Genomic DNA, 18,456 nt, shown 5'->3' with positions numbered 1-18,456 from the left:
GCCTTGAAATGTTTTTAATGTTTATTATTGCATGGAAAATAATGCAATTATTAACGTAAATAGTGTTAAATGGACATTTCAGCTTAGCATTAAGCATTAGCATCAACGTGAAGTCGCATGGTGCATGACATAGAAACTCTTTACACATTACAACAAAAACAAAAATGTAACTTTCCTTATAACAAAGCTCAAAGAAAATAATGTTACATTTAATTCTGGTTACATTTAATTTAAATTTGATTAAGACATTATTGCAGTATCAAAATTGGAATGCAAAGACCCAGTGAAATACTTTAGCTGCAAATGGTACAAGGGATCATGGCGGTGGAGGAAGAGGCAGCAGCAGTTTCAGAGAAATACGGTACCATAGACTGCAATGGATCCTCTGGCACAATGAAATCTCACTGAACCTACTTTAACACAACTTGCGCAACAGTAATCCTCAAACTCTTTAGTAAAAACTACACCAAATTTTGAGCTGGCATTAGAAAGTTTCTATTTGGTGGCCATTCCTTTCACAAACAGGAGGGATAATCCTGAACGTCACAATGACATGCATTATATTTAAGATCCTGAAGACCTATTTGCATGTAGCTGGTTTGGCAGAGGTCGGTGGGGGAAGTGGGAGAGGATTGGAGAGGGCAAGTATCATTGCAATTAAATCTGACACCATGTCAGGTTTTAAGAGCAACTCCTGGATATACATGACATAACTTAAAGTAAATCTGCAAATAAGCAATGTTTGCCTTATTAGAATACATAGCTTTCCAATTGGTTTAAATAAAAGAAAACTAGTGAAATGGTCTACAGTCATCTGCAAGAGGTCGAGTTAGGTTCAATAACTTGTGAATGCTGAGTTTGCAGGACAAGTGGAAGGACCCTTTTAGTTTGAAATCAAATATTCACATTATATTGACAATTGTAAAAGTTCAAAACTTGGTTCTAGGGCAGTCTTGACTCAGTTTGAGCCTGGTATCTCTGTTGTTAGTTTTGTAAGACGTCTTCAAGTAGAACAACAGGTAAGACTTTAATTCTATCTACAGGCACATGAAACCTGCCACTCAAACCAAAACCCGCCCATAACTATGTGAATGTCTAAAACGTGTTTTCCTGATGTCTTTGTGCAGCAATTTAAAAGAATATATATTGCACTAGTGAGATTCAAAAGAAGTCCCATTTCATCTCATTCTTCCCAAATTACAACACCACATCCTTGTCATGGCACCCAAACCAGAAATACAGTAGTTTACCTGCAGGCAATAAAAATGGTCCACATCACTGAAATAAACCCAAAGTCAGAATGTCTCAAAGGAAATACAAGACCTGCCCATTGGACTCCTGAAAGTTGCAGCTTAACTTAGTTAAGACAGGAGCAGTACGAGATTTGCCAAACACCCAACATCATCTCCTCAATGCAAAGAACAAAGTTGCTCAGAGAATATAAGTTTCAATTCACATATCTGTGCCCATTAAAATCACTGTAATCATTGATACAGGTCTTCTGAAAATTTCTCCAGTGAATGTCAACTCATGCAAATAGGGAACACTAATCTGGTCTATGTAACAATTTTACACTAATTATTAGGAAGGTCTCTTCACAAGAGTCTGCACTGACAGTAACCCAGTTATCCACAGATTATCTGTTGATAGACACAGCCACCACTCCCTTCAACAAGATCCAAATAATTTTAACAACGGTAACGATAAAAGTGGGGAAGTGAGAATAACATTTTCCTTAGTATTCCTTTGCTACAAATTTGTTCTAAAATCTTAGTGCATAACGGTGAAGAGTTTTTTTGGGGGCAGGGGAAGGAGGATGGAAGAGAGGAATTGAATCTTATCCAAAATAAGAACATCTTTCCAAACGTCAATACCCACCCTGCCATTCACAATTTAGAAGTGCTGAAATAAAGCATGGCCATGACCTCTAGAGTCATGATGGTCAATAGTGTTGGGAAGTAAATGGGGTTCATTAGAGGTACACAAGTATAGCAAAGGCAATGTCAAAAGCAACATGCACTGCTTGTGTGATTGAGAATCCATTACAAGGTGAATTTCATTCACATTCAACAAAACCCCATAATAAGAGGACTAGAAATAAAGATTCAATCAGTTCTGAATCTCAGACACCAAAGTTTGTGAATTGCAGCTGAAGCCAGCTCCCAATGTGGCATAATTCCATTTGATGAACTAGCTAAGAGGTTCAAGTTTTTCAGTGTAATGGCACCTAGCGCATTCCTCCATGTCGCCCGTTGTTACCAATCCCTCCTTGCATTCCCTCCTGCTCTACAGACTTCAGGAGCTCCCCAACCCACTTCAATTCTGCAGTTAATGCATCATAACGATTTTCTAGTTTGGTATATTTCCGCTTTAAGATGTTGGTGGACAACATGGTTGACTTGACTTCATCCTGTGCCTGTTTCCTCAGGGTTTCTGTCTTGCGTAACTCATTTTTAATGTGCCCAAGATCTTGGCTGATGCTTTCATTCTCTTCCTTATACCAAGATTCCTTCTCATCATAAATGGAAACGAGAGCATCAATGTCCTCCTTGAAGGATTTCTTGTTTCGCACCAGCTCCTGAATGCTTTCTTCGACGGCAGTGATTTCTTCAAGGACTTTGGAGAATCTTTCAAAGTTGACATAGGTATTGTTTGGAGGCATGCTGGAATGTGATTTGATTGTGTACTCCTTGAGTCGAGTCGTCTTCAGTCTACGGCGCTCTGGTTTCTTGCTATTATCCTCCCGCCTCACATTCCTTCTCTTGATCACCTTTAGCGGGATGAAGAGGAATAAGTTGTTAGGTTGTCCATTTCTGAATTAATTAAGCCCAGTCTGTGCTGTAGGCAAAGCAGCTGAATGCAGCTTGCATGTACTGGGTACACACACACACATTTGTAAACTTGACAATGTTGGCCAACCCCCAATCTTGCATCCTTTGTAAACAATCTCTATACCTACATCAATTTAGTTTGTTCTGCTAATCAACTCTGGCCTCAAGTTCCACAGTACCCATATTAAACTTCTATCTATATTGTCAAATCCCTTTTGTCCCATTTCTAGGGCTTGTGCTAGGACTTCAAACGTTCAAGATTGCATTCCTACATTTTAAGTTTTTATGACGCTCAGATACCTGGTCATTAAATTCTGGAATTCACCCTTCAGCAGTTAACCTTTGACACTGCTCCTTTAACACAGAACATTTTGGCTAACTATCTTGATATCCGTGGCGTCAGAAATCATATTTTCAAAAACAGTAGGAAGAAGATTTACCATATTAAATGGGTAAAATAGTACAAATGTTTGCTCTGTTGTAGTACTTAACTGGCCCCGGTAGATGGAGATAATGGTGCTCCAGAGTGAATCTCACTGCTTGAACTCTTTTTTAGCAGCACTTTTCAATATCTACTTTGCACCAGCACAACCAAGTGCCTTTCTCACAAAATGTCAACAGAAGTTGATTTCTTCTGCGACTTCTGTAACTCAGCTGCATAAAAAGGATTACCTTAATCCATGGATGCTCAAGGCTATCACCAATGGTCATTCTTTTTCTGAAAGAAAAGTGAGAAATATGAAATCACACAAGCATTGATGGATGGCAAGTCCCTGTATTCCATCACCGCTGACCTCACATCACTCACTGGCTGCCATCTTTCATGGTTTCTTCTACCAGTCAGATGGAGGTTATCAGACTATGAGGTTAGAGTATCACCGTTTCTGATCATCTGATTGCCTACATCAGCCTGAACCTCAAACCACTAACCTATTTTACAAGCAATAAATGTCATGAAAATTAAGCATCTAGTAATTGCAAATATCAACTGCTTGTGCACCCGATTCATGAAATGAACAATTGACGGGTGGTGGCAATGTTTAATTTGGGTAGACACGCAAGCCCCTCACAGAATATAATTTTCAATAAAATAATTAAGTAAAATCGTCAACTGGGAAATAAAATCTGAACGATAAATCAGCGTTCACTCTATTCAGTACAAGCAGGTTTTACTTTTCCAATTTCCTATCATTAATCACTAATTTGGCAAAAAGCATTTCTTACTTGGGGTCTTTCACCAGAAGCCTGCGGATGAAATCCTTCGCCAGTTCACTGGTGTTACTGAAGTACTCTTCATCAAAGTCGTAGTTCACAGCAGAAATGTTTGTTAGGGTTTCTTGTTTAGTTTCACCAAGAAATGGAGAGGCACCGCTCAAACTGGAAATTTAGGAGAAAAAATTACTTATTATCAGCACATCACTCCATCAAACATCTCTTTTGAAGACATATTTCTAAAGGAAAGTACACCATTGAATCATAATAAATGCAACTAATTTAAACGTAGTGCGGAAATGTTTCGGATTAATTGCTAATTTTCAGGGAATTGAACTGGGAATTACATGTCTGGTAAAGTTGGCAGATATCTGAATCATATGTCAGCTTAAAGGTCAGCAGAACAAATAGAAATTGACTGCATTAGTTTACCTCATTGACAGAAGACACAAGGAAATACTTTAACCACAATAATTCCCAGCAGTAAAAATAATACATTTACAAGCAGGACATTGATAAATTATTTGGAAATTACTTTGAGATTCAATTACATAGGGTGATGAGAGAATCCAAGATAGTTTATCAAAGGACAGATATGATTTAAGGAGAAATATACAGACACTCCCAATGGAAGGTCACGTTCTGTAAATCCTAACACATCAGATTTTTACATAATTCGGAATCACCTTAAAACTAGTTATAAACAAAAGACCTGATTAGTATATAAAATGACAAAGTTCTGTAGCATCTCAGCAGGTCAGGCAACATCTCTGGAGAGCATGGATAGGTGATGTTTTAGGTCGGGGCCTTTCTTCAGACATTGTTGAAGGGGGTGGGGGGGGGAATGTGGTGGTGTGAGGTGAGAAAGCTAGAAGAGAAGAGGGGCAGGACAAAGCCTGGCCGGCAATAGGTGGGTACAGGTGAGGGCAGGTGGTGGGGGTTGATAGACACATAGTTGGTTAAAGGCCAGAGATGAATAAGACCAAAGTTGTATGACAAAAATATTGAAGAGTTGAAAATTGTGAAGCTGGAGAAAGGAATGTAGGTGGTATACTTACAGAATATAAGTGATAACACCAATGCTCCTGCATCAAAGTAAAAAGATATTGGTTAGTTTTACAATATTCTGAATAAATCTCAACACATGTATAATCAACAATAGGTTGCATGACATGCAAGGTTAATTTAGTCAGAAAAATCATGGTAAATGTAAATGTGTACTCAGTAAAGATAGCATTAAAAAAAAAAAAGACTATCTATTTAGAAGCAGAGCAGCAAAATGAGACAAAAGGGTTAACTTATTGGGAGAAAGGATGTTTAAACTGGCCCAGTTTGAGAATATAGGTTATTACAGTGCCATGTAGAGCGTCTTCAGAAGTGTCCATTCTTCTTGTAAACTATTAGAGAATGGCACAGTTGAAAGTAAGCCAAGGTCATGGCTTGACTTAGAAATGAGGCTGTGGAGTTGGATACCCACTGCTCCCATCGCACGCACACTAGTTGCAAGAGCCATTACCTTTAATCGGTACCCAATAGAACTGTATTGCAGCATATATTGACACATTTAAGAGCAGAGGAGTAAACGATAAATCTTTATTAATATAAACTAAGTTGTTGAACTTACCACATGTCTGCTTCCAAAGCCAATGGTTCATAATTAACTATTTCAGGGGCTAAAAAGAAAGATAATACTCAATAAGCTGTTATTTATCAACAAACTATCCATGTGCTGCAATGGCTGGAAAGGGAGAGGAAAAGGAGGAAATGTGAATCGTATGATGAATAATCACATGAATGCTTCTTTAGGGTCTCAAATACAGCCCCTCACACATGCCTGGACTGCTGTATCTTTGGAGGCCTGGTTCAGTCTCTCTTAACGTCCAGACCTCAATCATTACAGGCCGAGGCTGTTGACCTAGGCCAGATCTCAGAATCTGTTGCTTGCAGTGCAGGAGAGGAGACATCCATACTCCATACTCAGAGAAAAGATAACACCCAAAAGCCAACATAAAATTGTTATGAATTTGTAGCTAACGGACCAGCTTACATAGACTGCACTTGACACAACTGACTTATTACACAAGGTTCTCTACCCAGTCCATCCTCTGAACCCTCAAGAAAATTCTCTCACTTTATTGTTTGCATTCTTAAGCCCCTGTCCCACTTAGGAGACCTAAACAGCAACCTCTGGTGACCTTGCCCGCCACCCAAAGTTTCCATGAGGTTACCGGAGGTTTTGGTCACTCTCCCTAATGGTTGAGGCTTCATCTAGGTTGCTGCTATCTTTTCATCATGTTTAAAACTGGCCTCGGCTAAAAATAAGTTTCAGTTTTAAAAATCAACAATTCTTTAGCCGCAGGTCTAGTCAAAGCCGGGTTTCTTCATAGTCGAGGAAGTTTTTTTATTCATATGCATGGGAGGTGGTAGGAGGTTGCAGGTCACCTCGACCTTGATTGTTTTTTTTGGATGGCGGGCAAGGTCACCAGAGGTTGCTGTTTAGGTCTCCTGAGTGGGACAGGGGCTATAAAACAGCAGTCTCTAGTGGTCAGTGCTGAAATTACAGTTACACGTGGCTCTGGAAACCTTGCAAAATAAATGTGATTTTTATAAGACTTAAACACACTATTGAAATTATATAAATTACTTGTTTCAAATAGACAATGGTTTTTTTAGGAACCATATTAAAAAATAGTACTAAATTTTAAGTGGAAACATACAATTGTGCAAAATCGGGGAATTAAAAAATTTGGACAAAATATAAAAGAATTACTGAAAGGAAAATTAAGGGCACAAAATAGAAGTGCAACAGCAGTCAAAAGTTTCTGCAGCCATTTAGTGTTAACAAGAGAATTTTGGTCCTATAGAAAATGAATCTGAGAATTAATAATGGAAAGTAAAGAGATGGGAGATGAATCAAACTAGTTATTTGCATTAGAGAGCGGACTAGTAACCAGAAATTAGCTGTAAATTCAGAATCTGGAAGAACTAACCTAGGAAAATACAATTACAAATACTGAGCAAACTGTTTGTGCTACTGGCTGATAACTCCCTGGGACCTTATAGCCTTCAAAGTAGTAACTCACCACCATCTCAATCAACCCCCCTGCCATCAGTGTCACTAACACCTGAATTATAAAGTTTTCTCCTCAGAAATAGGGTGGCTAAATTTGAGAATTTAAACTACGATTGCATTACAATCATTTCAATAGCTAAAGGACTCTCAGATAACAAATAAATGTACTGACCAACAAACTCAGGGGTTCCAAAGATGTTTTTAAATTCATTCCCATCCTCAATTTTATGGGCAATACCAAAATCGATCAGCTTGATACGGGGATTGGGAACGTTTTTATCCAGAAGCATAATATTTTCAGGCTGGAAAAGATATTAAAAGATCGATTAGGATAAAGATTTATGTTGTATATAGAGAATATAATGCCTTGAAAGCAAACGTTTACCTGATAACAAGTAAACTTGAAAGTTAATCTAAATACAATCCAGGTTAATGTATACATCAAAATCAAATTTCCTATTCATCTCTCTGAAACTCTCCTGGGAAATCCAGATTCTTCAGGTAATTCCAAAACCTTAAAAGCTCTTGTCTTAACAAATACAGTAGGACCAACACAATAACACAGTTAGGTTTAAGTAGGTTGCTAACCATACAGAAAATTTAAGATGTTTGAGTTCATTTGAAAGGTGTGTTCATTTGGCAATGTGTTCTTTTAGCCGAATTTAATGCTCCAATCTCATCATTAACAATTGTTTCATCATGTATCCCTCATTTTCAATGCTCTTAAGCACAGAACCCTCATAATAAATTTGCATTTGGCACTGATTAATGTACTATTTATTTTCTTAAGGAATCCTCTTAAAGAAAGTCAATTATAAAAAATCATAGCTAGGCTAAACAGTCTCTTAAAGTGCAAGATCACAAATGATCAACCTTTGGTCTCATCTCTGTTTAAGATAACCCCATTTGCCTCACCTCCAAACAAAGATCCTTCCCTACGACAGACCTACTGCTATCCTGTAGTTTTATAGCTACCTGCTCAACGACAAATTTCCCTCCCTGATTTCCCGTCAACATTTTCCCATTCAGCCCTTTATCAAATACTCAGTTTGCGGCCTTGAATTACCATCAAACTATTTCTGGAATGCTGTAGATTGAATCCATTATATATATTTGCACTCCAATTCACCATTCTTGTTGCAAATTTTATCGCGTTCAGTTACAAGCTTAATATTCTCTTTGACCTATACTCCTGTGGCTTATCATTTTGTGTACAGTCCCTTGTGTTTATCATTATTTATATTGCAGCTGTGCTGTTATCTTTTCCTTGCTGTATTTCAACATTTTCCTCAAGCTGAAAGTGCACCACCCACCCCACTTTTATTTCTAAATCCTTACTTAGAGCTTGAAATTTTGTAATGTCAGGATATTCTACTCGGACTGAACGGAAATCTGTGCTGCCATTCTTCAAGCCTGCTCCACCATTCAAGTTCATGGCTGATCTTCTACCTCAACCTCTTTTTTCTTGCCTCGTGTCCCTTGATTCATGCTTTGAACGCAACCCATGCTCGATCATACAGAGTTTGAAGAATTTTAAATATTCACCACCTTATCTCCCTCATTTTGGTCCTACATGGCTTACCCCAGATTGAGAATAATTCTACAATCCTCAGCCAAGAGAAACCATCCTCCAATATTCACTTAGGTGAATCTCTAGTAAATGGCAAGTGATATTTAATCTCTCTAAACTCTAGGAAACAGAGGTGTAACCCAGTCCCCCCTCTTATAGCACGCTCATCACCCAGGAATTAGTCTGATGAAAGCATGGTGCCTTCCAGCAAGTGTAACCTTTGATAAGGAAGGTGAAAAACATATACAAAACTCCAGTAATGCTGCAAGGTCTTATATAATGATAGAAAAAATCATTACTTGCACTCAAATTCTTACAGTAAAGGCAATATACAATCTTTCCTTGTTGCCCACAGTATCTGCCACCTTGACACTCCTTTACACTCGAATCATTTCCTACATCACGATGCTTTAATCAGTTCTCACATCCCCTTTACATGCTTTGCACACAGGCAGCCCACAATCAATTGCTGCATTCAGGATTCCCATACTTGCCCAACTCCAGCTATCCATTACAATTGTTCAAATTAAGGCTGCTATTAGAATTGGCTGCCTGGAATGTGGGTCTTGAACTTGGCTTTCTCATGATGCAAACACGATGCAGGGAATTTCAGCAAATTCCGTACATTGCAGATACAATACCACCAATTTATTTTTCCATACCATGTTAATTACACTCATTGTAAAAGCACAAACCCTTCCACTAAACGTTGTGCACTGCAGAACAAGGCCAGAAGGAAAAATGGTGGAATCAATTTTGTGTAATTAACAATGCATTGACTAACACAATATTCTGCAATCTTATACCACTGACAGAACTGGAGACATAGTGCTGGGACTGGAAGACAACTAATTGCTTAAACAAGTAAGGGCAAGAGCAAACCACTGCAAGTCAGTGGGCATATGGAATATGTTGTCAGAGACAGGAAGGGAAGCACGAGAGGGCAAATCAGTTTAACTGCATTTATTGGAAGACCCTCAGGTAAAACACAGGAGCTTAGAGCATAGATTATGATATTGTTGCAACATTATTGAGAAAAGGCACAACTCAGTGTTCTGAGGTATAGACGTTTCAGGCAAGACAGAGGGATGTGCTAAAAATAGGGAATGTTGCATAGCTCAGAGAGTGTGTTTCAACATTACTTAAGATTTCCTAGAGGGATCAGCCAGAGGCAACATGGGTTAAACACAGAAATAAGGGGCAGTCACTAATGGGTTATAATAAAGGCCGCATGATAAACGGGCAGAAATTTGAACAGATAAGTAGGCAGATTGCAGAAGGGTGTAAAGGCAATAGGGCTGCAAAATCCTTCAGGAAAATAACTGATATTGCAAGTCTGAAATTCTAAACTAACCCCACCAATTGTTTTTATAATGCAATTTTCTATCACATGGTTCCTTATGAATGCAACTATCGTATTATAGCAGAACTACCTGCATGCAGATCATAATTTCAAACGTATTTAGATATCCATGTGTATCATCTATATTACATGGTGAGACAAACCAAAATGGAACAAAGGGTATGGTTAAAAGCAAAATACAACAGATGCTGGAAATCGAAACAAAAAAATAGAAAATGCTTCAAATACATATTAGATTAAGAGGCATCAGTAGAGAGATAACATCCCTGGTTGATGACTATTCTGGGAAATCTTAGAAATGAATAAAGTTTAAAAATAGCAGAGAAAGAGTGCAGTGGAAATAAAAAGAAAAGATCAAGATGGGATGGACACTAAGAGATTGAATGACACAAACTGGGGCTGCTCCAATTTAAATAGGCAGTTAAAGTTAGCAAATAATCAGAGCTTGCATGAATAAATAAATGAAATTGAAATTAGAGAGAATAAACAATACAAGCTGGAAATTAGACACAAGACGAGATTGGTTGCTAATATAACATTGTAGAATTGGTGCCCTGAAGGCTATAATATGCCACGTCAGGAAATTTGGCTCATTGTGTTTGCCTTGAGCTTTGTTGGAAGGCAAGGCCAGATGTGGAGAGGTCTGGATCAGATTGAGATTTTGTCACAGGCAACTCAGGATCATCCTTGCAGAAATGGTCAGCGGAGAAGCAAATAGCAGATTGTAAGATGTTACCTTAAAATAACATTGATTATAGTTCAATTATTTATGTAGAACGATTCACGGAAACTGTACCTTCAGATCAAAATGAGCAATCTTCTTTGAGTGTAGATAGTGCACACCATCCAAAATCTGTTTGAGAAATTCAGTTGCCTCCTCCTCAGTCAATGATTCTTTCTCAGCCAAGAAATCAAAAAGCTCGCCTCCTGACACCAGCTCAAGGATCAAAATAACATCAGTCTTGTTCTCAAATATATCGTGCAAAGTAATGATGTTTGGGTGCTGGATTTCCCTCAGAATGTTCACTTCCCGCTCGATTTCCTCAAGGCTCACCCCTCGGCGACTGGAAGACAGGCGCCGCTTCTTGATGAACTTGGCCGCATACTCAATACCGGTGCTTTTCTCGCGGCATTTCCTCACAATGGCAAACTGGCCGCTATGGGAATAAACAGAATGGCGGTGATTAATTGTAATTGTAATTGTAATTCAAATTTATTGTCATTGTCTCAATTTGAGACAACGAAATGAATTTCCCTTACAGGCAGTATCATTAAAAAAAATCACAAAGAAATAATAAAAATAAATAATAAATAAATAATAAAACATATTAAAAATAAAATTGAAATTGAATTAAAATTAAAAAAAAAAAAAAAAAGCACAAACACAGAAAGTCCACGACACAACATAACATATATGGCACCAAGGTTAAGCTGCAAAGAACAGTGATATCACAGGGGATCACAGTATTCAACGAGCAGAAAATAGTAATAATTCACAACCTGCCTATCAACACAGCCTTTAATTGTGGAAGAGCAAGATGGAGACAGGTATAACCTGTATCCAATTAACTAATTTCTAGGGTGTGGTTGTAACTGATATGTATGTATTGCCCATTCCTAGTTGTTCCTGAGTAGCCAGTGGTGAGTCACTTCAAAGATACAGCCTTATGGTAAAAATAACCCAGTGTTGATATGCAAAACATCTTAAACCTTGTAGACCCAGCAACACTGAAAGAATGGTGATCTTTCCAAGTCAGGATAGTTTGCTATTTGAAGGAGAAAATTGTCAGCAATGGTGCTCTTGAGTGCTAGCATCTCTTGTTCTTTTTGGTGGTGGAGGACCAACAGCACCACCAAAACCCGTGACCAGTGCAGGGGCAGGGTGGCAGCATATTTTGTAAGTAGCACACATTCCAGTCACAGAGCACCAGGAAGTAAGTGAGCATTAAGACTGCTAGACAAGGTGAGCGATCACTAGATGCCTAGATGGGATTCAGCTTCCGAATATGATATGCCTAAACTCAAGTAGGCAAGTGCCCAGTATTCCATCATGGTCCTGACTAGAAGGACAGTGGTTTTGTAAGTGTCAGGAGTCAAATAACTAATCACATGGCAGTCAGCCTCCAACCTGTCTCAGTCTCAGTAATAACATGACTCATCCAATGATAACATGCTGGCTGCTTCGTGGCAAGGCCCATGTCAAGTACATTTATCCCCACAATAGGATTTTATTATGTGCCACAAATACAACTTGACAGCATTACATCCATCAGAGCCTCACTCGCTTGGCCAGTAGGTATTGGTTTATGTCATGTGTCAGATGGTGTAAAAATTGTTTTATGTTCTATCTAGGCAAATCATTCTGCATACAAGTACATCAGATAGGATACAAGAAAAATAAAAATTTAAACAGAGTGCAATATGGCATTTCCATTAAAGAGGGAGTGCAAATTTAAGAAAGTGCAAGACTGCGACAAGGTATATTGGAAGATCTGGAATTCATCCTTCACACAAGCGGTCTGTTTAAAAGTCTGATGACAGTAGGGGAAGAAGTAGTTCAATTTAAGATATGGAGTTTAAAAATGCAATTTGGAAGTGTTTTGATATTCCAGAAAACATTCATCTTATGCCCTCCGCTGGACTGGAGGGCGGCAGCTTCGACCACCCCCGGGCCGCGGAGTTTGAACTGGCTCGTTCGCGGAGCTCGGTTAGCCGCGGGACTAACTTACCATCGCCCGGTGGAGTATCGCCTCAGCGCAGAGGGAAAAGAGGAGGGAAGAGACAGCAGCCCTAAGATTTTTGCCTCCATCACAGTGAGGAGGTGTTTGGTGGACTCACTGTGGTGGATGTTAATTTGTGTTTACTGTCTGTTCTGTTGTTTATTATTGTATGTATGGCTGCAGGTAACGACATTTCGTTCAGACCGTAAGGTCTGAATGACAAATAAAGGATCTAATTCTAATTATGTAATGATCCCTTTATGCAGATCTGTAATGTAAATAAGGAATGAGAAACTAAATGCAACAGAAAATATATCCTTATAAAGGCAAAGGTCTACACTTTAGCCTAAATTACAATGACTCGCTGACCAAGAATGATTCAAACACTTAAATAATCTTAGTCAGTTTGCATGTGAGATTCTTTGGTTGCATATAGTTGTACTTGATTTACTAATAATTTCTACTTTCTAAGACCTTCACAGGAATGTTAGACACCAACATTGAAACCAAACCACTGAGATTAGGACAAAAGGAATTGTGTCTTTATGTCACTTAAGTATTCACTTAATATTAATTTTAATACAAGTAAAAATAATTGCTGTGTTTATAAACACAGAACTCATCAACACTCAAGATGCACATGTACAATTTGAGGCCACGCAATCAGGTGTATTAAGACCAGTTGGCACACTTACAAAACAGGAACAATGGGAACAGATACAGAAATAGATCCTACTGATTTCATCAATTGCACAATTTCTCTCTTCATCTGGTTTGTTTGATGTTCAGTGAAAGTTATGGGACTATTTCAGAAAAATGCATAATAGCTACAAAAGTTAAGGCCAGAAAAAACAAACAAACCTAGCACAATCAACAGACCACGATATCTCACCTTCCTAGCTCTTCGCCCATCTCATAGTACTTCTCCACGTTGTCTTGTTTGAAAATTGCCATTGTGCATGTCAGACCCAATGTCATTATCCACGAGAATTATCAGTCGAAGGAGATGTCGCCTGAGTAAATCCTTCAAATTTCAAAAGTCTAGAATGCAAAAGTGTATTAAAAAATTAAAGTAAAATAAATATGCATCTTCATAGTTCTAATGTTGGCTTTTATTCAAAGTTAAATCCTTTCATCAATTGTACTCATTAGTCCGTCTTATAAACCTTTTCAATTATCTATCTTTCTCCCATTCTTTCCCCTGAGATTACCCTTAAATATATTATTCCAGTCAGTGAAGTTTGAATGTTCTATTGGCTCAGTATGAAACTTTTTAAATGCACCCATCAGGTAACCCAAGGCTCTTATATAACACAAACATGAATGAAATCCAGAGAAGACTATTATACATTATTTCACTCTATAATGCATCAGCACCAAAAATCTGACCATAGAGATTAATACAATGTTAGAAACCACAATTTAACTATAGCAAAGCAAGAACCAAGAAAAAACAGAAGAACATTAATCAAATATAAATGGTTGGGATAATTTGCTTGGAATCGTGAAAGAAAAAAAATGATGATCCAAATGCAATTGGAAGATGTGTTGGTCAAGGTCAAATGCTCTTCTATAGACTGAATTGGAATGTTCTAAAGAAAATCCTATACAGCACACCCTTGACACCCTATCAATTAAGATTGTTCACCCTCTATATAATAGGGTTGCCACAGCAATCAGTGAGGCAACTCAATGATCAGATACTTCTCCAAGTAGGTGCACTTCACTCATATTTGTAAAAGAGTAAATGTTATTTGCAAAGGCAAGCCATTTCAGTCAGTCCCTTTATTAACTAACAACATCAAATATCCCTGCATTTGTGGAGTGTGTCAAGTACCACTGCAGGTTTCACTTCCCACTGCTTTGTGTCGGAAAGGTAAAAACAAATTTATTTATATTCCTGAACCACTAAACTATTTCTAGTCTCTTATCAAACTTACTGTTGTTCCAGAAGCTTTGAATGGAAGTTAAAGCTGTTTACATTAACCACGCCAAGTGATAAGTTTTAGCAATGCCATTTGCTGCTTTCACCCACTCTAGCATCCTAACTGAATCTAAGCTTACCATCCTAATATGCAGTGAAACATGTAAAGAACTGTAGGAGATGTGCAATTTATACATTATGGCCACTTCTCTGATCTGACATCACATTCCAACTAATTCTGGAACCAATTTTCCTCCAACTACTCATTTGTAGAGAATGTTCAAAGTAAACACATTCCACAGTAGAATCACAATACCACAGTCCATTAACAAGCCAATACCAGGAAGGAAGACCAACTTCTAACCCCATTATCCTTTATATTTTAAGCTGAATATGTACTCAACAGTACACTGCCAATTTTCAGTTCCAATATCTTCGAAACCAGAGATTACAACCTTATTTATACAAAAGATTTTGAACTACATATTTGCTACATATGTAGAGGCAGACCAGGAAATGTTATGCTCCATAGTGCTGAACCAGAATGCCCATGAAAATGGTGTGTCAATTTAAGCCAATTATCAACTAAATTTTGTATTAAAAATAGGTGTTTCAAATCCTGATCTATGGTGCACCGATTTATCTTGGCCAGGCAGCAGTGGAGGGCTAGTATAGGTGGATATCCCTACACCCAGGTAGGTGGATAAATTAGCCCAGAAAAAAAAAATCTCCATCTTGAAATTCAAGCCACTACTGGAACCTTAGTAGTTATTAAGTGACGTCTCAAACTGTAATCTTCCCAGTAAGAAACTAGCAAAACATTTCCCTAGCACAGTGGAGCTTCGGAAGGAAACATGCTAAATCGTGTTTTATTTTATTGTCAAGCTCCTGAGAAAAAAACATTCTTACTCAGAAGAGCTCATTTAACAATCTTTTCACCATTCTACTGGTTCACATTCAATTGTTCCATTTATTGTTAAGCTTATTGTTTACTTTCTGAGCTTCATTGCACTCTGGTGTACATTACAATAATTTAATCTGAATACATGCTGCATCACCGTTTTTATAAAAAGCATTCAACACCATGTGGCAAAAAAAGCCTATCATATTATGAACGGCAAGCATCACAGTAATTTAAAGCACTGCAAGATTTAACAGAAATGACCAACTGAGGGATGATTCCTGAGATAGATACCCATACAGTTGTAGAGAATGGGGCAAGATGTCAAGTTGTATTTGTGGGGACAGAGGATGGGTTGGGGAGGGACGGATGGTGGGGCGGGAGGTACAGAGGAGGATGGTAGAAATAGATGAGGGGTGGAGAGGGTGGGCAGGGGACAGAGGACGGGTGGGAGTGCTATTGAGGGTGTGCAGCGTAGGTTTACAAGGTTAACTCCCGGGATGGCGTATGCTGAGAGAATGGAACAGATGGGCTTGTACACTCTGGAGTTTAGAAGGATGAGAGGGTATCTCATTGAAACATATAAGATTGTTAAGGTTTTGGACATACTAGAGGCAGCAAACACGTTCCCGATGTTGGGGGAGTCCAGAACCAAGGGCCACAGTTTAAGAATAAGGAGTAGGCCATTTAGAACAGAGACGAGGAAACATTTTTTCCCCCACAGAGAGTGGTGAGTCTGTGGAATTATCTGCCTCAGAGGGCGGTGGAGGCAGGTTCTTTGGATGCTTTCAAGAGAGAGCTAGATAGGCTCTTAAAAATAGCGGGGATATGGGGAATAGGCAGGAACGGGGTACTGATTGGGAATGATCAGCCATTGAATGGCGGTGCTGGCTCGAAGGGCCGAATGGGCTACTGTCTATTGTAGGCACCTATTGTCTATTGAGAAGGGGACAGGGTGGGGAGGGAGGACAGAGTGGGAGGGAGGAGGGACGGAATGGGGAGGAAGAACGGGGGACAGACAATGAAATGGGGACGATGGACAGGGTAGGGAGCCGGCAGCCCCATCCTCCCCGCCACCTTTTTCTTCGTCGCCTCCACTTTATTTGCTCGCCTAAAGAAGAAGCCTACTACTTTACCGGCGGTCGCCGTCGATCTGAACTCCCGTCCCGTCCCCCGCAGCTTGTGCCAAGAGCGAGTTAAAGGCCGCACCGCTCACTCACCGTTGCCAGAGGCGGCCGCGCCGAGATAACCGGCCGGAACTGACGCCATGCCCGCTGGTCCCGCCTTCCCATTCATTCAGTGTTATTACTGTCTGCCCAGTGTGTCAATCAACCGAAACCGTCACGGTAGCATGACGTAATGCGGGGGAGGGGCTTACCCTCTTTTGATTGGTTTCTATTCCGCGTCATTCCTAGAGTGAGATCCATGATTGGTTGAGGGTCTACCCTTCCTCCCTTCTAATTGGCCGCATTGGAGGATGATACCGCTCACTGATTGGCCGGCTATGATGTCACGCGTTTGCTCCGGAACCCGGCCTGAGATGTCAATCAAACCTACCCCGCGGCTGCAGGAAGAGGCTTGTTTGAAGATAAGACACAAAATACTGGAGTAACTCTGCGGGACAGGCAGCATCAAAGATCCTATAGCTTGGGCAGCATCTCTGGAGAGAAGGAATGGGTGACTTTTCGAGTCGAGACCATTCATTGGCTGAGAGTTAGGGGAGAGGGAAACTATAGATGTGGAAGTGCAAGGTGTGATCATAGGAAATGTGGAATTAATCACAATAATACTTTATTAGCCAAGTATGTTTTGCAACATACGAGGAATTTAATTTGCTAAGTCAGTCATACAAATAAAAAGCAACGGAACACACAAAACATATTTTAACATAAACATCCACCACAGCGACTCCTCCACATTCCTCACTGTGATGGGTGAAACTAGATCGTCAGCTGACCTACAGGCAACACCTTGAAGCTCTCTGTGCTAGTCTCGGCGTTGCTTGGCTGGATCGTCATGGAGCGCCAGGGCATCTACTCTCCCAACCAGTGCTCCTGCACTCGTGTACAGCGCCACTGAGTACACTGCCCCAGGATGGGGGCGCAGCGCTCATACTAGCAAGCTAGACGCCATCCTCAACGACACCATGCGGATCATCACACGCTGCCTACGTCCTACTCCGACGGATCACCTGCTGGTGCTCACAGGCGCCGGACCCCTCAAGCTTCGCAGAGGGTACTTCACCCACAGGCTGGTGTGCAAGGTCCCATGGGACGCCAAACATCATTTGCACCACCTCGCCTAGGACTCACAGCAACTGGGATCTCAGCGCCTGTCATCTTATCGCCTTCTCCCGTCACACAGCGACAGCGACCCTACGTGGCTTCGGTTTCAACACATTAGGAGCATGGAGAACCAGTTGGGAACAGACTTTGTGACATCCTCATTTCACTGTTGCACCGAACACCACAGCCCCACCCAGCTCGGACCTGCCCCGCAGAGTGGGTCACCCTGAACCGGCTCTATACAGGGGTCGGCTGGTTCAACGCCAAAAGGCATCGCTGGGGGCTGCGTTTATCAGCCTACATGTGTGGAGCAGACCAGCAAACAGCGCAGCACGTCATTTTCGACTGCACTGTCCTCTGCTGCCCCTCCCCCTCCCGGTGGAGGGCTAGACCTCATGGCCCTCGACAACAGCACATTGAACTGTCTACAGCGCCTAGAGGACTTTACATAACCTCTACTGTCTCAAACGCAAGAAGACTGTGATGGAAGGCAAGAAAAAGTTCAAATCTCTTCCCTTAGCTCTCCCAGTCGGGGGCCTCTTGACTCCCGTAGCCAGCGGAGTTTGGGCCTGCATTG

At 40.2% G+C, this 18,456-nt stretch overlaps 1 protein-coding gene across 2 annotated transcripts; it reads right to left on the bottom strand.

Moving 5' to 3' along the window:
- Positions 1–16,923, bottom strand: dapk3 (death-associated protein kinase 3). Of its 2 annotated transcripts, none has more exons than XM_055658777.1 (9): positions 16,815–16,923; positions 13,662–13,810; positions 10,846–11,206; positions 7,289–7,418; positions 5,668–5,716; positions 5,102–5,128; positions 4,056–4,208; positions 3,504–3,549; positions 1–2,770 (listed from the first exon to the last, which is right to left on the bottom strand). In XM_055658777.1, exons 2-9 carry the CDS (start codon positions 13,745–13,747, stop codon positions 2,228–2,230), a joined length of 1,395 nt encoding a protein of 464 aa, XP_055514752.1. In that variant the 5' UTR covers positions 13,748–13,810; positions 16,815–16,923; the 3' UTR covers positions 1–2,227. The 2 variants fall into 2 exon arrangements, with proteins under 2 accessions (XP_055514752.1, XP_055514751.1); XM_055658776.1 differs by having other exon boundaries at positions 16,731–16,878.
- Positions 16,924–18,456: the final 1,533 nt, after the last annotated feature.

This window comes from Leucoraja erinacea, chromosome 29, assembly GCF_028641065.1.
Source record: "Leucoraja erinacea ecotype New England chromosome 29, Leri_hhj_1, whole genome shotgun sequence".
Lineage (NCBI taxonomy): Eukaryota > Metazoa > Chordata > Chondrichthyes > Rajiformes > Rajidae > Leucoraja > Leucoraja erinaceus.
The sequence above is the reverse complement of the archived record's forward strand: the minus strand, read 5'-3'. Positions and strand labels throughout refer to the sequence as shown.